Source organism: Mesocricetus auratus, unplaced genomic scaffold (genome assembly GCF_017639785.1).
Source record: "Mesocricetus auratus isolate SY011 unplaced genomic scaffold, BCM_Maur_2.0 Super-Scaffold_100011, whole genome shotgun sequence".
Taxonomy (NCBI): Eukaryota; Metazoa; Chordata; class Mammalia; order Rodentia; family Cricetidae; genus Mesocricetus; species Mesocricetus auratus.
In genome coordinates, this window is record NW_024429195.1 from 69,068,952 (window position 1) to 69,094,796 (window position 25,845).

Genomic DNA, 25,845 nt, shown 5'->3' on the forward strand with positions numbered 1-25,845 from the left:
GCTTTATTTCTGAGCCGTCAAGAAGTGAATCCAAAAGCTATTCACATTAGTGCACACACTGTACAGCTATGATTTTATTTTTGTAGTGAAAGCAACAGACTTTTTCAAAGCTCTATTGTTTTGGGCTTTTCTATAAATCAGTACAATTATAAGCACCGGGTTCAAGTTTAATACCAGCTCTGCAATTGATAAAATGTAGGACAAATACACATAGCATACTCACTTCAATAATCTCCTTTTTCTCTTGGTGGGGATGCGGTGATCGTGGGTAGATGTCAAGAAGGTGTGGTGAGGACTCAAAATGCAATCTTTTGAGGTTTCTTTTATTAAGATCTTTACAGTGCAACTGATTAAAGTTAGTCCTCCATAACAAGACCTACAGAGAGCCAATGGTGTTGGTAGTTATTGGCCAGCATATGAAATCAAAAGGTCAAACAGCCAAAGGTGCTCCGAACAGTCAGAACAATGTCTATGTGCAGAGAGATACACATGTCTGTCACTGCTCTTCAACATTTTAGGCATGGCAAGGAGGAGATTTAGCATTCTGGATTGCCTTCATGCCCGACTTAAAACTCCTTTGAGCTGGGTGTGTGGGATATACACTTGGGGAGCAGAGGCAGGAGGATCATTGTAGGTTTGAGGCCAGCCTGGCCTTTATCATGAGTTCCAGGCCAGGCAGTGATATACAGTGAGCCCCTGTCTCAAAAATACCACCCAGACCCAAAGCTAAACTAAGCCAAACCAAACCAAATTCTTACTTAGGTAATATTTTATAAACTGAAAACATTTCTCTCTGCCTCACCAAAAGTCCCATACCACGCTTTTGTCTTCATTCATTTTGCTCAATAACTGGCTATGAATGGCTTTTGGTCATCTCATGTAAATGTAGATTTGCCTCGTCAATGATTTCAACTTATAACCCTCAGGCAGCTCAACATTTGAAGAAATAACAAGTATAGACAAAATCTTAGGCAGTAACTTGGGTAAAAGGGCACTGAAACTGGACATTCAGTGTCAAATAAGTGTATTTAAGTATAAAATATAGCAAGAGAGAATACTTGCAGAATTCTTAACTATTCAACTGGAACTATTTCAGCTATGTGACAGCAAACCCAACGCTAAGCTAACATAAAAACCCACTGGTCATCATCTCAAGATACACGGGCTAGCCAGTGATGAGTGTCCTAAAGACATCAAAGATCACTTTATGTAAGTCGGATCCTTCGATCCAAATCAATGATGTACAAACCTGGGCATCGGCACCTCCTGATGTGAATAGTTCTCCATCCTTTGAAAATGTAACAGTAAAGACAGGACCCTAAGACACAAAGGAAAATGTAACAGTAAAGACAGGATCTTAAGAGACAAAGGAAAATGTAACAGTAAAGACAGGGCCTTGCCTGGGCGTTGGTGGCGCGCGCCTTTAGTCCCAGCACTCAGGAGGCAGAGACAGGCGGATCACTGTGAGTTCGAGACGAGCCTGGTCTACCAAGTGAGTTCCAGGACAGGCTCCAAAACAATACAGAGAAACCCTGTCTCGAAAAACAAAAACAAAAAACAAACAAACAAACAAAAAAAGACAGGGCCCTAAGGGGAGGGAAAGGAAGAGGGACCTGGAATTGACATGTAAAGCAACCTTGTTTCTAATTTAAATTTAAATTTAAAAAAATAAAATATAAAAAATAAATAAAGACAGGGCCCTAAGACACAAAGGAAAATGTAACAGTAAAGACAGGACCCTAAGAGACAAAGGAAATGTAACAGTAAAGACAGGGCCCTAAGACACAAAGGAAATTGTAACAGTAAAGACAGGGCCCTAAGACACAAAGGAAAATGTAACAGAAAAGACAGGGTCCTGAGACATAAAGGAAATGTAACGGTAAAGACAGGGCCCTAAAACACAAAGGGAAGTAAAGAGATTGAGAGCTGTTTTCTCATGGCCAACAAAATTGAGTGCCACTTCTGTGCTCTAAATTGTCACACAGTGACTAGTGTCCGATGGACACGTCCAGCATGTCAGAACACAAGTAAGTGACAATAAGCAAAGGAAGGGATGGCTCTTTCTCCCTTAAAGAAAAGCTTGCACGTGCATAAACTGGTAAGAATTTCTGCTAAACTTTTTTCTGACTTTCTGGTTTGTATAAACGATTTGAAGTGGTGGCACTGAGGGTACATAAATACAGGCCATTTCTCGACCGTAACAGGCTCCACAGGGCACCCTCTTATGAAGCAGGCTACAGGGAGCCACTTCAAGTTTAAGAGCAGGACACGGAGGAGAACCACGGGTAGTAAGAGTCAGCAGTGCAGCCAGAAGGATGAGCAGCCCAGAACAGCTGGAGGCCAGTGGGGAGGTTACTGAAATTACCTACGGAGATAAGAAGCACTTAGAACTGAGCAGTTCCTGTGAAGTTGTACATGGGTCCTTTGCGTGAGGCCAGTCAATACTAACACTTATTTTTTAACATACACTTAAACTAATACGCAAAGTTTTGGAGAAAACGTTTTGCTTTATTCACATATGCCCTGAGTTATGCACTGAATGCCAAGTGCCCCCCCCCTACACCCTGTAGGTTTCTGTGCTTAAACACTTCATGGTGCTGTCTGGGGGTGTGTGTGGAGTCTTCAGGAGGCGTGCCTCGCAATTCTATTACCTGGTCCCACTTCATGCCCCCTCCCCCTCCCTCCCTTTCCTCCCCCCCCCGCTTCCAGACTAGCAATGCAATGTGACAGGCTGACCTCATGTCCCTGCTGCCAAGGTAGACTGTACCCCTTCTGGAACTGGAATGGAGCAAGCCCTCTCTCTCTGCAGCCGCTTGCCAGGGTTTCTTAGCACAGCAACAGGAAAGTAACTAGGGCACCCTAGGTTATAGCTCACAAACACCTCTACCTCTAGATGAAAATGTTATCTGTGTGCAAAGAGTGTTTCTCCTAAATGCTGTTCTATCTTTTTCCTAATTATGTAGTATTACTTAGCCATTGTTAGAGGTTGTATTTATTTTCCCTAAACGCATGTGTCTCCATGGGACTGAGCTGGTTCTGCTTTGCATTAATCTTGTTGTAGAACAAAAGAACAGAGCAGGAAGTTGTGCAGGACACATCAGACAGGAAGAAGCTTTCTCTTCTAGACCACAAAGCCCGTTCTATTTTGAGATACTGAAGAGCTGATATTTACCTAAAAGAAAATACCCGGTGCATACGGCAGAAAACAAAGAATTTGTTCTAAAAAGTTTACACCTTTGAATATTTATCCATAAGACTTACAGACTTAAAGAGTATCAATGTTTTATAAACCAACTGAGAAATAAGACAAAAGAGTAAGGACTACCAGAGCCAAAACATCAGCTTTCTCTCCAGTAAGTTTGTTAAAAGCAGACTATTGCCAAGCTGGAAGGCAAGTGAGTGTTCTAGAAACAATATTCACAATGAGCCGGGTGTGGTGGCCTAGTTACAGGCGACACTGGATGAAGACAAGTCTTTGCAGAAGAATTATCAGAGCAAAGCAGCAGGGGCTGGCTCCCAGTCAAGGGCAGGGCGCAGAAGGTGCTAGGTTCTGATAGCTGAATTTCTCCTAAACTCACCAATCAGATTAGAAAAGGAGGGTTGGAGCGCCGGGCGTTGGTGGCGCACGCCTTTAGTCCCAGCACTCGGGAGGCAGAGGCAGGCGGATCTCTGTGAGTTTGAGGCCAGCCTGGTCTACTAGCAAGTTCCAGGACAGCCTCTAAAACAATACAGAGAAACCCTGTCTCGAAAAACCAAAAAGAAAAAAAGAAAAGGAGGGTTGGGGAGAGACGAGAGAAGCTCAGTGTCAGAGCTGGTGGACTAGCATTCTCTATATAATATCCAGTGTGTGTGTGTGTGTGTGTGTGTGTGTGTGTGTGTGTGTGTGTGTATGTGTGCATGTGTGTGTTATACTCCATCTAAGCAGTACAGCCTGTGCTACACACTGACAGAGATGTAGTATTTATTAACGAATGGCTAAAGTCACTAGTTTTGAAAAGTTGCAATAAATATTATTATTTTTTGGCAGGTTTTTGAAGACAATAAATATTATTTTTAAGAGTTGCTTCTAGAGATTAAAAAGTTAGAAGTATGCTGGGCAGTGGTGGCACACACCTTTAATCCCAGCACTTGGGAGGCAGAGGCAGGTAGATCTTCGTGAGTTCAAGCCCAGTTTGGTCTATAGAACAAGTTCCAGGACAGCCAGGGCTACACAGAGAAACCCTGTCTCAAAAACAAAACAACAACAAAACGAAACTCAAAAGCAAACCAAACCAAAAACTCCTAAAACTTAAAAGTAAAAAAAAAAAAAAATCAAATTCTAGGGGTAGCAGCAAACATACATTACTAACCCCCACTCCCCCACCCCCAGAAAATAATAAATCTTAGGTGATACCGTGTGTCCTTGGAGTGTGTATATGAGTCTCCCCTCTAGGAGGTCCAGAATCTTAAGTGTTCCATCAGAAGAGGCCGTGACCAGGCTGTTACCCAAAGGATGGAATGACAGACAGTTCACACCGCAGCTGTGAACTAATTTGAAGAAAATAAACACAAAAAGTTCAGGAAACAGTGGTTTCTTTATGATGTCTTTAACATCATAACTGTAATCTGATATAATTGACTTCTTTATGATCTTGCTAATTTTTTTCAGAGAATGATTCTTAATTTCAGAGCATTTTTCTTCTGTATTAGCAGCATTACTGTGAAAACAGTCAGCCAGAGGCAGCATCTCAGTCACAGCAAAATCATAACAAGTTACGTATCCTGATATCACATGGCATGAAGCTTCCAGTTAATGAGACAGAGTCACTTCAGAAAGGAGAGTGTGTCACATGAAGAGAATCTTATTGGGCACACAGCTATAAAGTCTTTGGCTATATTACCAAAATAACTAATAGCTGACTATTGTCAGCTCATATAAGCTCTCTAATTCAGCCTCAAATTAAATGTAAAGAGCAATCAGGGGCTTGGGATTAAGGAGTGCAGAGGTGAGTGTGAGGGACAGCCCAGACTTAAGTATGAGAATTCACGGTTGGACACTGTCCTTCCACTAGGAGGCAGTATAATACGACAGTCCAAAAAGCACACTTTCTATACTCGATGTTGTCCCTCGGTTTTAAGTTTATTTCCATCAGTTTTCTTACCCTTAGAACGAAAGGAGTAATGATGCCTACTAGAAATAGTGTCAGGGTTTGCTTGTTTATCTGCTACATAGAAATCACGGAATAAATAAGTGCCAGGTATTATTTCCATGCACAACAACGATGTGGACTTAATATCTGGCTAATAGCAACCAAGACCATGCTCTCCCTTTCGCTTTAGTGCACCCACACAGAAGGAAGCTGTTTTCTCCACGTCAGTTATTCCCATTCATTCGGGATTACATCACCTACTGACTCTCACACAGTGCAGACAACCAGAGCTTGAAAGCTACCTAGTAACTTCTTTTTTTACAGTCCTGAGTCAGTTTTAAAGTCCCTTTTAAAAGATGGATGGGTCGGGAGACATGACACCAGACCCTTTATCTATTCCTCTTCCCAATGCGGCACTCTGGGCACATCTCACTCTGCTTTTCGGTATTCTTCACCTCTTTAATTGGCACACTGGGGATGTGTGGCCAAGCCGAGCTCTTAGGAGTCGCCCTGAAAGCTCTGGATACAGCTCTGTCAAGCAGAACAAAGACACCTTTTTGGCATCAGCCACTCAAGCAAGTGCAGCCTGGATGGAGAGGAGAGACTGGTGGTCCCACACAGCGGCTGGAATCACTTGCATTCCAGGAACTTTTCTTATCTCCCACTTTGGCTGTCTGCTTGGATCTGTCGAGGTGGAGAAGGGAGTGGTTGGCTTCTTCAGGCCCTGAGTGCTGACTTTAAGCTCTCCCAATCAATGCACCTTAGCGCCCACACCCCTTTCTGCTCCCTGTCAGTTTGGAGGCTCTTTTGAGCTGTCTGGGTTCCTTCTGAACTAATTTGAATCTCTGTGGTCCCTTGTCTTCTGAGCCACTATGGAGTCTTTAAACCATTTGGGGATTGTCCACTATGACAGGGATGGCTAAGTTCTATAATTCTGTGTTGGTAACTAGCAGGAAGTGTATATAAGGTATATCAAGAAATAGTGGTGTTTGGGATATCTTTTTGTAGTTTGCATAAGCATGGAATATAAAGTTTGTGCTATCCCGGAACCCTCGGGGAGCATTCTCGCGTGTTCTCTGTAGCTTTTGGTGGCTCATCTAAGATTGCACCGTGAATCATACAAATCTTTTGTGTACCATATATTTTTTACACTATTAGAGTCTATAATAATTGGCTTAATGAAAACTGGATGGCTATAGCAATCAGCCAGTTAGAAGCTGATTGAACAGAAGAGACAAATGCTCCCCGTGACCGGCTCTGGGTGACTGGCGTCTTGATGGGGTATCAGGTCATGTGCTGTCCTGAGGTCTCACAGGAAACCACAAAGCACATTCTGTGCTTGGAAGGACTCCAACAGTTCAACTAAGAGGTGCTCCTTTGAACTACTCCTTGGTGTCGGGGCTTTCTGAGACATGTCAGAGGGGCTAGCCGTCCCACTGGTGACACTCAAAGAAGGAGTCATTATTAAACGTTACACCTTACTGTCCCTAAACTCTTGCTTAGCATCTGTACTCACTTTGGCTTCCAAGATGAGCCTCTAGTCAAAGGACAAAGAAAACAGGGACAAAATAAATAAAAAAGGTCACACACCAAAACTGTCATTCTTGGCATGTCTAATGCGAATGTATAAAAGAGAACGTTTGGGGTGATTTTTAGGCTACATAAATCTATAGTAGTTGCGGCACTGTCTGTCTACCGCCTCACCCCCCCATTTCTCTACTTTGCTGCTGCTGCTACCGTTTTGTTTTGTTATTTTGAAAGGGGAAAAAAAGTAGCTTTTCAAGATCTTTTTAGCAAGACCTTTTAAGAGTTAAAAGTAGATGCTGGAAGTGAAGGAAGAGGGGGAAGGTCATTTTAAAACCAAGCCGTTGATGCCTGCTTAGGTAAGGCTTGAAGGGTGAATTCTTTTTTCTTTTTTTCTTTTTTTTTGGTTTTTTCGAGACAGGGTTTCTCTGTATTGTTTTGGAGGCTGTCCTGGAACTCACTCTGTAGACCAGGCTGGCCTCGAACTCACAGAGAGTCGCCTGCCTCTGCCTCAGCTTATTTCTTAGTATTAAAAAAACCAAAATAAACAAACAACAAAAACTACAGCTTTCATGACAAGATTCTTCTCTCTCCTCTCTTTCATTTTTGCCTTTTTATTTTAGGGGGTGGGGGATTCAAGATAGGGTTTCTCTGTGGTTTTGGAGGCTATCCTGGAACTAGCTCTTGTAGACCATGCTGGTCTCGAACTCACAGAGATCCACCTGCCTCTGCCTCCAGAGTGCTGGGATTAAAGGCGTGCACCACCAACACCCGGGACTTTGTTTTGGTTTTAGTTTATCTTTTAAATTTAGCTTTGATTTGGGGGAAGAAGTTGCAAGAGCAGAGGGTGGATGCTAGGGAGTAAAGCTAAAAAACAAGCAAACAAACAAAAAGCAAAAAGCCAATTGTCTTACTTCAAAAAGCTTTTGGAAAAGGTGTTTCAAAATATAAATTTGTCTATAGGATTTTCTAAGGTCAAAAGTTAATGCACATTGTAAGAACAGAACCTAACTCTTTATGTCTAGAATAGTAAGACTTTAGAAAACTTATTGTTCTGTTCTTAGTAAATGTACTTTAAAAAAGAGTTGGCATTAAGGACAAAGATGAATCTCTGGACACAGGAACGCTGCTTTCTGTTGATGGTAAGGACTTGGGAGACAAGGGAACAGGATGGGAAGTATGCACATGAGATAAACAAGCCTCGGGGCAGCACACAGATTAATAGAAATGGGTTAACTTAAGTTCTAAGAGCTAGCTACAAATAAGCCTGAGCTACTGGCCGAGCTCTTATTAAATAATATTAAGTCTCTTGTGGTTACTTGGGAGTCACTGCTGGGACACAGAAAAACTCCGCCTACAGGGGACATCTCCAAACAAGTCCATCTACTTTATTTAGAAAATCTTAGTTTACCCTTAGAAGACAAAATGACTTCTAGCCAGAATATTGGGGTCATCCTTGTCAGCTCATGTTTAGGCTGCCATACTGGTGTAGCTTCTGACATATTTAGGAGACACATATCACAGCAAACTTCCTGTTCCTCTGGCTCTTAGAAGAATGTTTACGCTCCCTCTTCTGCAATGACCCCTGAGCCTTAGATGGAAGAGTTGTGTTGTATACGTACAAGTAGCATGTTACAGACTGAGCAGGTTATATTTATGATTTTAGTAACACACCCACATATGGTTAACAATGATTAGAGAAAAAGAAGCAATGCTTTGGAAGAGAGCAAGAGTTGGGTGGGTGGGGTGGAGATTTTATGGGAAAATTTGGATTTGGAGGCAGGAAAGGGAAGGGGAATAATTTTATTATAATCTCAAAAAAACTTATAAAAGAAAAAATTAAACAGAACTTTTAATATATAAAGTAGCCTGTTATTGATAAGTTACACCATTCTTTCAGTGGACACAAATTGAAATGTATTACTGAGCAAAGAATTAGGACAGTTTGATGGTCATAACACTGTCAATTATAATGCTGAATGCAATGAGATTATTTGTCAATTGCTTGGTTTCCTTTTTTATAAAAAGATTTATTTTGAAATTGTATGTGGAAATGTTATGTTTGCACGTATGTAAGTGCACTGTATGTGTGCCTGGTGTCTACTGAGGCCAGAAGAGGGTACTGGATCCCATGAAACTGGAGTTTGGGGCAGCTGTGAGATGCCATGTAGGTGTTGGGAAGGGAACCCAGGTCTTTTTACAAGATCAGCAAGTGCTCTTACCCCCTGAGCCATGGCTCCAGTGTCAATTTCTCAACTTCATATGGTATTCTAAATGAGTATTTGCTCAGCTTTGATTCTTGTCCAAAGCACTTAGACCCAAACTCAGGAGGAAATGACCCTAGTGTGCACTTATTTTTGAATCCCATGTCTTTCAATATTTGCTCTTGTTGGTAGTTACTTCTGTTTTCTTTGTAAAAATTTTTTTGACCATTATCTGCTAATATTATGTATAAGAACATCTTCTAACAAAATGACCTAAGCATTATCAAGATGCCAGGGTGTCAGGGTATCACCCACAGGACAGATAGAACTAAATTAAGAATGAATTCCAGCTTAAGGGTCTCTTATGCTTCTTTTTTGTTTTTTGGTTTTTTTTTTTTTTTTTTTTTTGGTTTTTCGAGATAAGGTTTCTCTGTGGCTTTGGAGCCTGTCCTGGAACTCACTCTGTAGACCAGGCTGGCCTCCAACTTACAGAGATCCGCCTGCCTCTGCCTCCCGAGTGCTGGGACTAAAGGCGTGCGCCACCAACGCCCGGCTTCTCTTATGCTTCTTATATTTCCTTGAATTTGGCTTCAAAGGAGAAGGGTGGCATTTAGGGAGTCTTTTGACACTGGCTCCATGTCATATTTCATCTCCCCTCCCCTACCTGACACAGGATCAGATCAGATCAGTGGGGACAGCTCTTATCCAAGTGACTAGGGACAGTTAAGATGAAATCACTAGATGATTAATCAGTCATGCCTTCAGAGAAAATTGTTCCTAGATACTGGAAGATGTATTCAGAGTCAAAATAAAGTCACAATAGGCATGGTGGCACATACTTATAGTCCCAGCCCTTAGGAGGGCAAAGTAGGAGGCTCATGATTGGGGTCAGCCTAGGCTACATAGAAGACCCTCTCTTAAAGTGAACAACTAAAATTAAGTTACTTGTGGGAGTCCTTCCAAAAGCAACTAAGCCAAAGGGACATAGGGAAACAATCCTTAAGCATGGTTGCCTGACACCAACTCCCTTTCACTAGAGTCTGTTCTTAGTAGTCTATACTCAGCAATTAGCTAGGAAGATGTCTCCCTATAGATTTTATTTAGTTGGATCTATTTTGGCTTTGGATACCAGCATTCTATTTTCTATTGGGATTTCCACTTTTAGACTTAAACATCTGGCTCATTTCACATGGATGTCCAGTCATTACAGCCTGTTCTCTTCACAAGTGCTAGTTTATTACTGAGCCAAGAAAACCTACAAAGCCAGACTGGCCAGACACACTAATTCCTTCAAGATTGAGAAATACCTAAACACAAGGAAAACCTGAAATGGGAGCTTACAAGCTGCTCTTGCTAAAATGTCACCTCATTTGGGCCACAAGCAACTGAAAGCCTGGGATCTTGGCCCTCTTTTGTATCTGTCAGTCTCCTTAACTATGGCTGAAAAGACATACACAAACACATACATGTTGGGGGATATCATTTTCAGGTGTGTGACTTTTGTTTATGCTGCATTTGTTTAACTCTGTGAAGCTGTGCTACTGTGCCTGTCTAAAACACTGGATAGTCCTAATAAAGAGCTGAACGGCCAATAGGGAGGCAGGAGCAAGGACAGGTGGGTCTGACAGGAAGAGAGGAGAAATAGAAGAAACGAGGAAGAGGAGGAGCAAGAGAACAAGGGGAGGAGGATGCCAGGGGTCAGCCAGTCAGCTACCCAGCCACTCAGCCACCCAGCTACACAGCAATCCACAGAGTAAGAGTAAGACTTACAGAAGTAAGAAAACAGGAAAAGACCAGAGGCAAAAGTAGACAGGATAATTAACATTAAGAAAAGCCAGCTAGAAACGAGCCAAGCTAAGGCGGAGCATTCATAAGTAAGAACGGGCCTCCGTATGTGATTCATTTGGGAGCTGGACGGTGGGCCCCCCAAAAGAAAAAAAATCATACAACACATACATGTCCTAAACATGTAGTCAGCTTGGATCTCTGGGAAAACAAAACCTCCCAGAACAGATCCATCTCCTAGGTGAGGATAATTATCCATGAAGGCGAGCCTCACAATGGGGCAGAAAGGAAATGAATGTAGGAAGCAGATTTGTCCAGTCAGCAATGGAATGAGAAGGGCTTTCCTGCCTCCTTTATAGACTCAGACATGGACACCCTGGTCAGGACTGCTTCAATCTGCATGGATCCTTGTAACCTGCCTTACTCCATCCTCTGCCTAAGTTGGAAGCTCATATCACTACCCCAAGACAGACTTGGGGGTTGACTGGTCCTTTATCTGTTTCCCTCCCCAACATGGCCACACTGAACACATTTTCTCTCTCTGTTTTTCATTAAAACGTAAAATAAAATAAACATCGTTTGTACCTCTCTTCCTCATCTTGTTTCTTTTGTTGATGGGAATCACCTACTCTGCTCTCTAGCCAGTTCAAGTGCAGCCTCTGACCCCCATGTAGAGATCTAAAGTCAACCACAGGCCTTTCTCGCACCAGCCACTGGATAGTGAGTGAAACTCCTTTCTGGTTGGGGGAACCATTACCTTGATAGTGCTGGAGTAATTTGTTCACTCTTATATCCCAGATTTTCACAGTGTGATCAGAACCTGCTGAAGCTATGCATGTACCATTAGGGCTAAAGTCCACAAAATTTGCAAATCTAGGAAGAAAGAATAGGATGGCTTGACATTTCAAGTTCTTTCCCTTCATTTTAAAGTTTGAATTGTGTATAATACAGTTATCTCCTTGGCAAGCAGATATGTATAAATGGACAAAGAGAATGAACTTACCCTACAGAATCTGAGAAGTTATTAACACACTGCTTACTTGCAGTATCCCAAATTTTAATAGTTTTATCCTCGCTGCATGACACGATTAATCTTCCATCCGGTGAGAATCTAGAAAGAGGAAGACTTTCCATGTGAGGAATTCTGGATAATCGACATCACACATCTCCACACCACACACAAGTCAGGCTAAACAGATTAGAGGCCACTGTCACCACACTACATGGACTATACAGCAAAGTTACACTTTGCAACCAATATCTTTGCAACAACTTATTACCATGACAAACACTGGAGACCCTTGAAAGACCAAACATGTCACATAGACTAACCAAGTTCCTTTTTTGTTTGTTTATATTAAATAATTAATTCAGTTTTGTGGCTGTCCTGGAGGTTTTTGACTCAACTCTGCACTCCTTTCAAGCCAAATACCCTGCATTTTTAAAAGTACTCTATTTCTTGTTTGTTTTCAATTTTCTACTTTTTTCTACTCACTCCACCAACCTGGTAGTGAAGCTTTTGTTATAAAAAAAAAAAAAAAGGCCCAATGGTTTCCTAGACTTGGACTCAGATGTCAATTACAACAACAGCTTTGTCCCACTCTAACCACCCCAGTGTGTGTGTGTGTGTGTGTGTGAGAGAGAGAGAGAGAGAGAGAGAGAGAGACCCTGTCTACTGCTCCTACACTGTTTTCCATATTTATTCTTTATTTGTAACAATAATTGCTCTTTAAAGTCAGGAGAGCTGGAAACCAAACAGAAAATGAAGTGAAGTTTAGATAGGAAACTACAACAGCTTTCTTATTAGTGTATTTCAGCAGCAGCAAAGCTTAGAAAAGACAAAATCAGTCCACAGACCAGTGAGTGCATTTATGTGTAGTTTTACTCCAGTCCAAAGTCCAGATTTCCGTTGAATTTTTAGTTTGGGTGTGGGATATAAGTAAAGGTTTTATTTTGTTTTCTCTGCACTCCTAACTCTCTCTCTTTTACATACATAAAAATTTATATGTAATTTTTTAAAATTTAATGTTCATTGGTGTTTGCCTACACGCATGTCTGTGTGAGAATGCCGAAAGTCCTGGAACTGGAGCTACAGAGAGGTGTGAGCCTTCTTGTGGGTACTGAGAATTGAACCCAGGTCCTCTGGAAGAGAAGTCAGTGCTCTTAACTGCTGAGCCATCTCTCCAGCACCCAAACTTATTCCTAAGAAAGACCTAGAAATAATTTATGAAACTTTGAAACCTACACTTCTGAATTCACCATGTAAAAAAGAAAACATACACAAATATTGTTAAGCTCTGGGTGAAGTAATCTCTTAAAATGAATGAATATAATCCTTCAAGGAAGAAAATATTTAATTCCTAATAGTTTTCTATGATTTTAAAATGACAAGTAATATTTTACTAACTTTCCTCTAGAAAATACACAAGAAATACCCAAATATGGGGAACAGTATCACAGAAATATTTCAAATAGGAAGCCTTATCTGACATGGACTTGGAAAAAAAAACTGACTCATTTATCTTTCTGGAACTAAAATTTTCACAATAAATATAAATTAAGCAGGAATCAATTCAAATAGCCTTTTTCTCCTCCTCCTGTGAGACAAGATTTCATTATGTATCCTGGTTGCCCTGGAATTCTATGTAGACCACACTGGTCTTGAACTCACAGAGAGCCACCTGTCTCTTGTCTCCAGAATACTGCAATTAATGGTGTATGCCACCACACCCAGCTATCATATTTCCTAATAAGTCTTATTTTTGAAAACTTGCTTAATATTAAAGTCTTAAATAACAAAAGACATGAAGTTATTCCAAGCACATAGAGGAAGTAATTCTAAAACCTCTAATCAACTGGAATGATCCAATTGCAAATAATCTTATTCTTCTTATTGTTGTTGTTGTTTTAATTCTGGTGGGGGATCAAAATCTGAGCCTTGTGTATGGTAAGCAGGCACTCTTCCACTGAGCTATATTTTGATGACATTACTGATCAAATCTACCACCATTATCACCCTATCTTATCCATATTTATTGAGCCCATATCATAGAATGGTATACTCTAGTACACTTCACCTATAGAAACTAACTTAATATTTAAAACAATCATATAAAATAGGTACTATTGATTGTCTCCATACGCAGATGAGTAAACTGAGGCACATAAAGGGGTGTAATGGCTTGAATGAGAATTTTTCCTATTTCAAATTTCAAAAATCAAATACACAGCGTATTTGATCACTTGGTCCCCAGTTGGTGGTGCTGGTTCGGGACGTTTAGTAGGTGTGGTCTTATTAGAGGAAGTATACCGATAAGTAGAGGTTTTGAGACTTCGAAGACTCATGCCATTTCCCATTGTACTATTCTGGTTTGACTTGTTCAAGATGTGAGCTCTCTGCTTGCTGCTCCAGGTGCTACAACTATTGCCTACTACCATGGTCTTCCTGACATCATGCACTCTTAACACTCTGTATCTGTAAGTTCAAACAAATGCTTCTTCTTTTTGAGGGGGAGGGGATAGTTTCCTAGACAGGGTTTCTTTGTGGCTTTGAAGACTGTCCTGGAACTAGCTCTTGTAGACCAAGCTGGAACTCACAGAGATCCGCCTGCCTCTGCCTCCCAAGTGTTGGGATTAAAGGTGTGTGCCACAACTGACCAGCTTTCTTCTTTTATTTTTTAAAGATTTTATTTATTATGTATACAGTATTCTACCTGCATGTATATCTACATGCCAGAATAGGGCACTAGATCTCATTATAGATGATTGTGAGCCACCATGTGGTTGCTGGGAATTGAACTCAGGACCTCTGGAAAAGCAGTCAGCGCTTTTAACCTCTGAGCCATCTCTCCAGCCCCAAAGTGTTTCTTTTATAAGTAGCCTTGGTCACAGTGTTTTATCACAGCAACAGAAAAGTAACTAATGTAGAATGTAGTACCAGGAGTGGGGTGTCATTGTTCACAACTCAACCACGTCCTTTACTGGAAGAATATTAAAAGATTCTGGAACTTTGTGCTAGAAATGTGTTTGAATCTGTAAGCAGAGCTTAATGGGTCAACCCAGTAGGATGAGGCCAATGCAGACTGTGGGGCCCAGCTCAAGAGGTATCCAGAGGGGAACAAACAATACTAACAGTTAGCCTAGAGACTGTTTCTGTAATATTTGGTCAGAGAATGTACATTCTTTTGGCTGTTGTCCTTAGAATTCATCTGAGGCTAAAGTAAAAAGTAATGAACTACTTTATTTGGTGGAAGCAACATAATATTGATATCTGTGACATGGATATTATTACTGACTGTTATGCATGTCTATAGTGAAAAAGAGCAAGTGGGGAAGAAAGAAATACAAAATGTGCAATGTAAAGAGAAAAAGGGTACAGAAAACTAATGTTGCAGTTAAGGCTTGTTCTGAAAGCGATAAGCAGTTAAGCACCAGTTAGTAGAGGCCAGATCTGCATTGAAATAAAGGGAAGGGTGACCGCAGGGAAAGACCCCCACCCAGTATTTCCTCACTATGCCCATTTTTCCTTTTTGGAATGGCAATGTATTCTGTGCCACTACATGTTGGAAATACACAATTTGCCTTTTGATTTTACAAAAGGTTACAATCAAGAAATTGCTTTGTGGCCGGGCGGTGGTGGCGCACTCGGGAGGCAGAGACAGGAGGATCTCTGTGAGTTCGAGACCAGCCTCGTCTACAAGAGCTAGTTCCAGGACAGCCTCCAAAGCCACAGAGAAACCCTGTCTCGAAAAACCAAAAAAAAAAAAAAAAAAAAAAAAAAAAAGAAATTGCTTTGTGATATTTTGCTTTATTATATGTCCCTAAAGCTATAGGCACCAGGGAGTACAATGTGGCTGTTTGAATGTGCATTTCCCCATGGGCTCATGTATATGAATGGGTACATGTTGGAGGTTCTATTTGAAAGGGGTGGCGGTGTTTAGGAGGCGTGGCCTTGCTGGAGGCAAGCTTTGAGAGTTTAAACACTTGTGCCATTTCCAGTTGGTTCTCTCTACGTTGTGCTTATTCGAGATGTGATCTCTCCAGCTACCTTGCCGTCTCTGCTACAATGGAATCAAACGTTCTGCAGCTGTAAGCCCAAATAAACTCTCCCAAAAGTTGCCTTGGGCACAGTGTTCTATCACAGCAATAGAAAAATAATACAAGGAATAAGGAAAGGGGTCCAGATTTGAGCCACGCTGTTGTTTCCACAGTCAAAATTCTGAACCACTGTGTGCAACTCTCTGGTAAAAGGTAAATAATAAATTTCTTCTAATGGCAAGCTTGTGCAAAAGCACTGAAAGTTTTGGATAGTGCCTATGTAATCCCCATTCCATTTGTGTGTGTGTGTGTGCGCGCGCGTGAGGCTAGCCGGCTAATGAACTCCAGGGATCCCCCTGCCTCCTCCTATTCAGTGATAGGATGACAAATACACATGTAGCTTTTACAGGAGTCAAACTCGGGTCCTAACACTTGCATATCAAGCGCTTACCACACTAGTTATCTTCCTGGCCCCACCCAAACGTTAAATGGAAGGAAAGCATGGGCCGTGCTCCTGTGATGTAGATGATCCTAGGAGAAGAACTGGAAGGCAGGGGTTTGGTTTAGACTTGATCAAAAACACATTATATGCCTACAGGAAATTTCAAACAATAAAAATGAATAAAGAAAAACTACACACACTGCTACTGGTCGCTATTAGCAGTTACGTAAAACAAGCACGGTGTCTTTGTGGTGTGTCTCAAGGAGGAGAATTATTCATGGAATACAGAGCATCTGCCAGCTCCCAGCACTGGGCTGCTCTCGGCAGCAGGGATGTAGTTAGGAGTGAGGTAAGAGTTCTCTCTCGTGATATAATTATAGATATTGGTCTCAAGATTTTTTAATAAAAACAAACAAATAAACAAACAAGTCAGGCGGATCTCTGTGAGTTCGAGGCCAGCCTGGTCTACAGAGTGAGTTCCTGGACAGCCTCCAAAACAATATAGAGAAACCCTGTCTCGAAAAACCAAAAAAACAAAAAAACCCAAACAAACAACAAAATCTGTCCTCCAGAAGCTCCAGGGAAGAAACAAGGTTCAAAGAAACTTGTCAGTAAGAAAAAGCAGGTTCTCTTCAGGAGTGAAAGCCTACCCTAAGCAGGAGGCTCAGGCCTGGGAGTAACTTCTTGGTACTAAAGGTAAGAAGGGCTGTGGACCTCAGGTCAGCGGAAAGGGCAGGAGGGGGATGGGAAGCAGGTGCTGGGGGAAACAAGTGTCTAAAGCCTAGGAGGTCAGGCCTTTCCCCTCCCCTCGCTTTAATTCCTGTTTGTCCCTCTCCTTTGAGAAGTTGAAAGTGGGCATGTTGTTTTGAACCTCCTCCTCCTCTTTGATTTTTAATTACAGACATCAAAAATAAGTTAGCATCCAGAAGACAGGTTTCTATTTGTCCTGACTTTCATGAGGAAAAGTTAGACTTTTATTGTCAATGTTCAAACACCATCTAGCAGGACTGTTATTGTTTTAAATGTTAAGAGTACCTAAAGTTTATGCTGAGGGTTAAAGAATTTCATTCTCAATTCAGTTCCACCCAAGCACCTTTTAAGACTCCAGGAATTAGTCAGTGGTGACTAATAGGTTCTCTGAACAGCACTTGACAAGTCCACCCAAAATTACTGTTGAATCCCTTAATGATCACTGGCGCACACCAAGAGAATGAAGACACTTTAAAACTTTTTTTTCAAGAAAAACTTGTTTACAGGTCTTTGAGAGTGGACCAAATTAAATAGCAAAAGCTCTCTAACTATATGAAGTTGTATGTGCACATTCATACATACAGAGTTTTTCCCTCTGGATTATTTTTTCTTTCTTATTTAGGTGGGTATTGTAATTTAAAAGCTCACACGGAGGGGCTTTCTATTAGGGGAAAGGGGATGGAAAATAGGGGGAGCCCGGCCACTGGGGACTAAGAGCAGCAGAAGAGAGGCTGGGAACAGGGAGACAGTGAGACAGGCAGAGAAGCACAGAAAGAGGAAGAGGGAAGAGAGGGAGGGGGGAGGGATAGAGAAGAGAGATGAGAGAGAAGAGAGAAAGGAAGAGAAAGGGAAAGGGAGAGGGGGAGGAGAGAGGGAGAAAGAGGGGAAGAGAGAGAGACAAAGAGAGATGGAGGTGGGCAGGGCCCTTTTAAAGGGGAACACAGTGAATGTGCACAGGTGGTGTCTCAGTGGCTGCAGCTGAGGACGTATCCTGTCAGAACCCCAAGGACAGGCCAGTACAGATGCCTGAATACTAACAGTGGAGAAGGAGAATCAATGCTAGGCAAATGCTTGATCACTGAGCTACAGTCATTGCCCTCCCTTGACTGTTTCTGATTATTCAATATATTTTCTATAAAAACATAGTCTCAGCATCTAGAGCTCTAAGATCAAACAGTGTGGCTATACTCGTTCTTGTTTGGTACACAGAATGTTCTTAGCAGCAGCAGCAGGAGGAGGAAGTCACTCAAAACAATGAAATGCCCAGGACAGGCCTGGTTCCAGGGAGAATACCACTTGCACCCTCCCTCCCCCTAACCATGAACCTGTGAAATTCACTACCACGTTCGATGCAGTTTTCTCTCGGTGTAGTGGGAGTTTAGACCACAGTCAGATTTAAAACTCTCCTATATGCATCGCAAACTAGCAGTCTCTGACTTTTCTCCAATAGGGTTTCTGCTTACATTCCAAGGGTGCCGGTCAGGGCAAGGAAGAAAACATTTGTATTTCCTTAACCGGTAAGAAGAGAAGCCACGTTGACTATGTTAGTAGAATTCATTCCTGCAACGGTCGAGAAACAAAAATCCAGTGAAGACGATAAAAGGAGAGTGAATGCGTCACCAAACAGTAGCTAATTTCAAGGTTATTTACCACTTGCACACCCGATTTCTCTCCTGGGATCTGCACCTGCCGTCAGGGCATCCCCTCTAGAGCAGCCTGATGGTGCCTCCTACACCGAACTCCAGTCTCTGTGCATCATTTTCCTCCCTTAGTTATCCGCCCCCTTCTCAGGAAATCGTTTCTCAACCCAGAGGTTGCGTGCTCAAGGCTGATGGCTAGCACATGTCTTCAACTTTCCCTCCAGTGTCACAGTCTCCTCCATCAGCAACTGGTACTTTGCTCTCTCATAGTCGACAGCAACACGAGTGAACTTGAAATCTCAACTCTAGTGCTTTGTGGCTTTTTACTGGCTGAGGACACAAGTCTGGGTCCTGCCTGCTGACTGGAGGCCGTCCAGGCCGAGCCATGGCCTCATCTGCATTCCTGGGCTCCTCCTAGCACTATACCCATCTTCTCAAAGGGTCTTGCTCTTCCTCACAAGCTGCCCTGATGCCATTCCTAACTTTTTTACTTCATTTAGAACAGCAAATGCAGCCAGGGAACCAGGGAGGTGATCTTCAGACCTCCACTCCTTATCTAATGTCCCGGCTTCATCCCCAGATATGTAGCAGAACTCCTGCTGTGGCCTCCATCTCCAGCAGACCCCTCAGATCTTCTCCCACAGCCCCTCTCACCCATCCCTTTGTCTCAGCCTCTGACTTCTGCAGGCATTCCATGGGAACCCCTGGGACAGCGGGCCACCATCCCAACCAAAAAGCATATAGTCCAACCAAGGGACAGGTGAGCTTCAGATCATTACTCTTCTTCCTCTCCTCCAAACCCAATCTGCCAGTCTCATCCCCAGATTTGTAGCAGACTACTAGCTGTGGCCTCTCTTCCCTCTCCATCCCCATTGCCAGGAGACTAAGCAGATCCTGGTGGCACACCTGCTCTCCTCGCTCCAGTGGAACCCCCCAAGGCCCTCCCATCTAGCCCATCTCCATCCATAAGTATCAGTTCCCACCACCAGGAAATACATTCTACTCAGAACCACCAATGAATGACCACACCTGGCATTCCATTCTAGACAACTCACAGCCACCACACTCTCCCCTAAGAACCAGAAAGGACAACAGAAACCAAGGAACTGAACACTCACCCAATAAAGAGAAGACCAGATATCAGCACGTAGAATTACAACCATCCCAAACTCCTAGATACCAGTGTGAAAACACAATAAAAAACAGCCAGGGCCAGGCGTTGGTGGCGCACGCCTTTAGTCCCAGCACTCGGGAGGCAGAGGCACGTGGATCTCTGTGAGTTCGAGGCCAGCCTGGTCTACAGATCGAGTTCCAGGACAGCCTCCAAAACAATACAGAGAAACCCTGTCTCGAAAAACAAAACAAACAAACAAACAAACCAGCCAGGAAAATAGGTCTTCACTAAACTCCAGCAGCTCTACTACTTAAAAAAAAATGCAATATAGCTGAAGCGTAAGAAAAATACCTTAAAATAGCCTTTATGGATAAACAGGACATGAATAAATCCATTAGAGAAATCTATGAGCCTTCAAACAAAGAGTGAAATGAAGAAAACAATTCAAAACTTGCAAGTGGAAATGGAATCAATAAAACTCAAACTGAGGGAAACCTGAAAATGAAAAATTTAGAAACTTGAACAGGAGCCTCAGAGGCAAGCCTCACTAACAGAGTACAAGAAATGGAAGAAAGAATAGTAGTAGCTGAAGACAAGATAGAAGAAACAGATACCTCAGTTAATGAAGTTGTTAAATCTAAAAAAAGGGCACAAAATATCCAGGGACACCAAATCTACAAATAATAGGAACAGAGGGAGGAAAAGAAATCCAGGTCAAAGGCCCAGAAAATATTTTCAACAAAATCATAGAAGAAAATTTCCCTAACCTAAAGAAGAAGATGCCTATTAAGGTAAAAGAAGCATACAGAACACCAAGTAGGCTAGACCAGAACATGAAGTCCACTTGGCACAAAATAAACAAAATACTAAATGTATAGAAAAAAGGAAGAATATTAAAAGATGCAAGGGGAAAAGACCAAATTACGTATAAAGGCAGACCTATTACAACAATGCCTGACTTTTCAGTGGACATTCTAAAAGCCAGAAGGGCCTGGACAGATGTTCTACAAACTCTAAGAGACAACAGATGCCAGCCCAGATTACTATTACCAACAAACTTTTGATCATAATAGATGGAGAAAGACATTCCATGATAAAACCACATTTAAGTAGTATCTATCTACAAATTCAGACCTATAGAAAGTAATAGAAGAAAAGCTTCAACCTGAAGAGGCTAGCCACACCCAAGAAAACTCAAGGAATAAATAATATCAGTCCAGCAAATGACAAAAATCAGTAGCCCCACTATATACAATTCACAAACTGTCAAAGAAATCAGGGAAACAATTCCTTTCACAATAGCTTCAAATAATATAAAAAAACTGGGGATAAGTCTAACTAAGCAAGAGAAAGACATATGATAAAAACTTCAAGTCTTTGAAGAAGATATCAGAAGATGGAAAGAGATCTTATTGGTAGGATTAATATATTAAATACAGCAATCCGACTAGAAGCAATATACAGATTCAATGCAATTCCCATCAAATTTCCAACATAATTCTTCACAGAAACTGACAGGGCAATTTTCAGCTTCAAATGGAGACACACACACACACAAAAACCTCAGGATAGCTAAACACCCCTGAATGATAAAAAGAACTTTTGAAGGTATCACCACCCCAGCCTCAAATTGGACTGCAGAGCTGTAGTAATAAAAATAGCATAGTGTTAGTACAAAAACAGACACATTGATCAGTGGAATAGAACTGAAGACCCAGGAATAATCCCTGGTTTTTTATAAAGAAGCCAGAAAGATGAAGTGGAAAAAGTCAGCATCTTCAACAAATCATTAGACAGCTGCATGCAAGAGAGATACTCACTTAGCACAAAACTCCACATGGGTCAAAGACCTTAACATAAAGCCAGACACAATGAGCCTGACAGAAGAGAAAGTGGGGACAGCACTGAACTCACTGGCCCAGGAAAGGACTTTTTGAATGGAGCATCACTAGCACAGGTGCTCAATCAACAGTAAGTGGGGCTTCATGGGACTGAGAAGCTGCTGAACGGTAAAGAACACCGTCATTTGGACACAAAGGCAGCCTACAAAAAAGAGAAATCACATCAGATAAGGAGCTCTTATCCAAAATAAATAGAGAATAAAAAACCGCACAGCAAGAAAACAATCCAATTTTTAAAAAACGGGGTACAAGATCTAAACAGAAAATTCTCAATAGAGGAAACTCAAATGACTGAGAAACACTTAAATGTTCAACATCTTTAGTCAGCAGGGCAATGCAACTCAGAACTGCATTAAGAAATGAAGAAAAATTTCACCGAGATATTGTACAAATGCTGGAATTAGCAGACAAGGCCTGTAAAACAATTATTAGAAATACTATCAATTTTTGTTCAAAGTTGGGGTTTCACCTTTTCCTTTTCCCCCTTTTATTCATTCCTTTCCCATTTTCATTCAGCCCAAGGGCCTCAAACTATTAACTAATCCTCTCTGAAAAGCCTTCAGATACACACATACTCCAAGGCACAGGCCATAAATGACCTAGATATTTGTTATAAAGTTCATTCAAGCTGACAACCAAAATTAGCAGTCACCACCCACTCCCAAGAATGAGAACACACTCATTTCTTGTCTTGGACAGAAGACGTTCAGGCTCTCCAGATGTTGACTTTCAGGACCTATTCCAGAGGCCACCCCATCAGGTTTGCAAGTGTTTGGCCCAGAATGAAAGTTACATCACTGTCTTTCCTGGTTGCACTTGGACTGTGTCATGTTACCAGAGTCTCGGGGGCTTCAGCCTTCAGACTACTGGTTGTGGGATGTCTCAGCTGCTGAAATCACATAAGCCATCTTGCTAATATATTCTCCTTTCATGTATCAATACACAGATCCCATTGGTTTTGTCTATCCAGAGAACCCTAAAATAAAGACCACAGCAATTGATACTTCAAAAATTGTGATTATACACAATTATACAGATAAAACTGGCAGCTTAACAATCTGGACTTTTATCATGCGTACACATTAAAGCTGTCAAGAAGTGGGTAATGGGAATATACTTCTGTAAGTTCTGATATTTTGTCTAAAATGTTATAGATTGTGTTAAGGATGCATAATCAACTTCTAGATGTTACCAATGAGCACAAAAATAACAGACTAAGTCCAAAAACAAAAATAACAGAGTAAGCCCAAAAAGTCAGTAAAGGAGGAAAAAATGGAAACCAGTAACAACTGAAAAGGAGAACAGGAAGTAAGCGTGTGGGACAACACCACAAGGCACTGTGGGAATCACAAGATCTCCCACAGGAATTTACATGGACTGTGAACTGTGCAGCTAAAGAGTGGAGATTCGAGTAGGCCGAGGTAGGACAAGCATGAATGTAAGGCCAGCCTAGCGCTATAAGGAGAGTCTCAAAACAAACAAACAAACAAAAATAACACAAAACTGCAGGTAGGACTACTTACAAATAAAATTACCTTTAATGGTCAAATAGATAAAGTGTATGAAATAGATGATACTCACTACCTTAATAGCATTCCCCCAAATTATATGTAAACATACATAATGACTTTTGAACCTCACATAAAAGTAACCCCAGTATAGCTCCAGGAGGAAGAAATGAACACAAGAGCAATTGATGTATTGATACCCCCACTAAATGAGGAAAGTACCTCAATTGTATTGATTTTATGGGACAGTGGACTGTGGTCCAGAAAGGTTAAGTTACCCACCCAGGATCCCATGGTCACTAGTGAGCCCGTTACTGTAACTACTCTGTGTTGTCCTTCTGCTCTGACCAGCCAATAATACTGCTGCATCACTGACAACGGGATTCTACTTCAACAGACTGAAGGTGCTCAGCAACAGCAAGAGGCAAAGAGCCACAGCGGCCAGCATGTCTGCACCCTGGCTACGGGGCCACCCGAGCAGCAGAGCTGGCGGAGCTGTGCCCTTGGCAAGGATGGGTATGAGGCTCACCGTCTGAATGAAAAAGCTCCTCCTGGAGATCTTCCCAACAAACCCCTCTTGCTTTAGTCTGGGTTTTATAAGCAGCCTTCTGTATAGTATTGGGACTTTGCTGTCCCAGCTAAGCAGGCCCTCACCGAGGCACATGAGAGGTCTAGGCCCTCTGGCTGCTCACAGTGTCAGAAGTACGCACACTAGCTTCTGTCCCTGCTGAGCTCTCCCCCTTGACGGTGACTGCAGAGCGGACTTTAAACCCTACCTCTCCAGTCCTACTTTAGGATGCGCTCATCAAGAAAAAGACATACAGCCGGGCAACAAGAAGACATTCAGCCGGGCGTTGGTGGCGCATGCCTTTAATCCCAGCATTCAAGGAGGAAGAGGCAGGTGAATCTCTGTGAGTTCGAGGTCAGCCTGGTCTACAGAGCGAGTTCTGGGACAGCCTCCAAAGCTACACAGAGAAAAACAAAACAAACAAACAAAAAAAGACATACTGAGCAGTCTGACTCAGTGACCACCTACCTATTCCTCTTAACTTTTTTGTCCTGTCTAAGATGAACCGAGATTAAAATGCAGATATAAAAAGAATCTGTAAGAGTGCTGAGAGCATATACATGGAGAGCTGCCAGGAAGTGAAGCGCATTAACTTTCACCAAAGTGTTTATCAAGGAATACTCCTCAGGGTGGAGAGGTTTCCACAATTTCATGAGTCAGCTCAGCAGCACGGAAACAAGCTGTCTTTAAACAGTCACCCAGAACCGCAGGTACCAGCAGGACAAAGGTATTCCATCGGGTGTGTGAGTGAACACCCTGCCAGTGGGAACAAGACCCAACCAAAAGGGACAAGGGACAGGTGGGGCTGAATAAATACCATGGTTAGCATGCATATATAATATTCCTGAGTTTGTATGAAAGGCTCACAAAAATGAGCTAGCCCGGAAGAAAGCGTTGGACACTGCCATCAAAGTTATCTGAGAGCAGCATCTGTCTACCCTGGATTCATCCCATCTCATCTCTGGGCAGTTATCCCTAGCTCTCCTTAGCCCATAGAGACAGCGGTTCTCATACTGCGTGGGACTGTCTCAAGTGTGCACTTTCCAGGTACCCAGGTCACTAGCCCCCTCTGCTCTGCCGGCGGTCTTAGCTCCAGTCACACTAGTAGATATGACTACTCCAACCTGTGTGTATGTGTGAATGTTAATACAGTTGTTGCTTGTTTGCTTGTTTTTTGGTTTGCAAGACAGGGTTTCTCTGTATTGTCTTGGAGGCTATCCTGGAACTAGCTCTGTAGACCAGGCTGGTCTCGAACTCACAGAGATCCGCCTGCCTCTGTCTCCTGAGTGCTGGGATTAAAGGCGTGCGCCACCAACGCCCGGCTGTCTTGTCTCCCCTTGGCAGAAGGGGCTCTACCAGCACAGGAGGGAATTCCCTGTTTCTGTTTCTCTCGTGCCCACAGAATTTAGAATGGGATTGGGGAAGAGAGCACAGCATGAAGACATACTTCTAACTCAAAGTCTACCAGGGAAGGAGGCCATGTTAACAGACCTCCTAGATACTGCGACATCAATAGGCTCAGGCTGGAACAGTGAGATGCTAACAGACCTCCAAGACACTGTGACATCAGTAGGCTTGGGCTGGGACCCCCCTACTGGAGGAAGCAGAACAGTGTAGAGTGTAAGGCTGTAAGCCCTGCCTGAAAAGCAAAAGGTGCAGAAACTCATGACCCACAGCCGTGCCCCGGAGCAGCCATGCGCAGCGCTGGGAAGGCAAATGAGTGGTGAAAGGGACAAAGAGGAACAGGTTGTCACAGAGGGAAAACCACATGCGCCTCTGTAAAGAGTCACTCAGAGGTCGAGGCTGGGAAACAGCACTGTCAAATTTGCTTTTTACAGAAGCAGTGACAGGTGTAAGGGTGTGTGTGTGTGTGTGTGTGAGAGAGAGAGAGAGAGAGAGAGAGAGAGAGAGAGAGAGAGAGAGAGAGAGAGAGAGAGAGAGAGAGACAGAAGATTCTGTAACAAGGAGACCATTTAAAGATGACCTTAAAAGCCAGGTGTGGTGGCGCACGCCTCTTATCCCAGCACTCAGGAGGCAGAGTCAGGTGGATCTCTGTAGGTTTGAGACCAGTCTGCTCTATAGAATGAGTTCTAGGACAGCCTCCAAAGCCACAGAGAAACCCTGTCTCAAAAAAAATCAAAGGGGCGGGGAAGGATGATGGCCGTAAAAGCTTCCACAAGGGCCAACGATATTCAACTAAGGCGGCAGGAGTAGGTAGAGAGGCAAAACAGGTACTCTGACTA

At 42.5% G+C, this 25,845-nt stretch overlaps 1 protein-coding gene across 3 annotated transcripts in view; it reads right to left on the reverse strand.

Moving 5' to 3' along the window:
* Poc1b (POC1 centriolar protein B) overlaps positions 1–25,845 on the reverse strand; it is a 103,822-nt gene that overhangs the window by 46,810 nt on the left and 31,167 nt on the right. For all 3 annotated transcript variants that reach the window (XR_005880510.1, XM_040754990.1, XM_040754991.1), the window contains exons 5-9: positions 11,646–11,753; positions 11,400–11,515; positions 4,394–4,527; positions 1,250–1,318; positions 224–376 (exon numbers count right to left, since the gene is read on the reverse strand). Coding sequence is in view for 2 of the 3 variants with exons in the window: in XM_040754990.1 (XP_040610924.1) it covers positions 224–376; positions 1,250–1,318; positions 4,394–4,527; positions 11,400–11,515; positions 11,646–11,753 (580 nt within the window). In the remaining variant the exon portion in view is untranslated. The remainder of the gene's footprint in view (positions 1–223; positions 377–1,249; positions 1,319–4,393; positions 4,528–11,399; positions 11,516–11,645; positions 11,754–25,845) is intronic.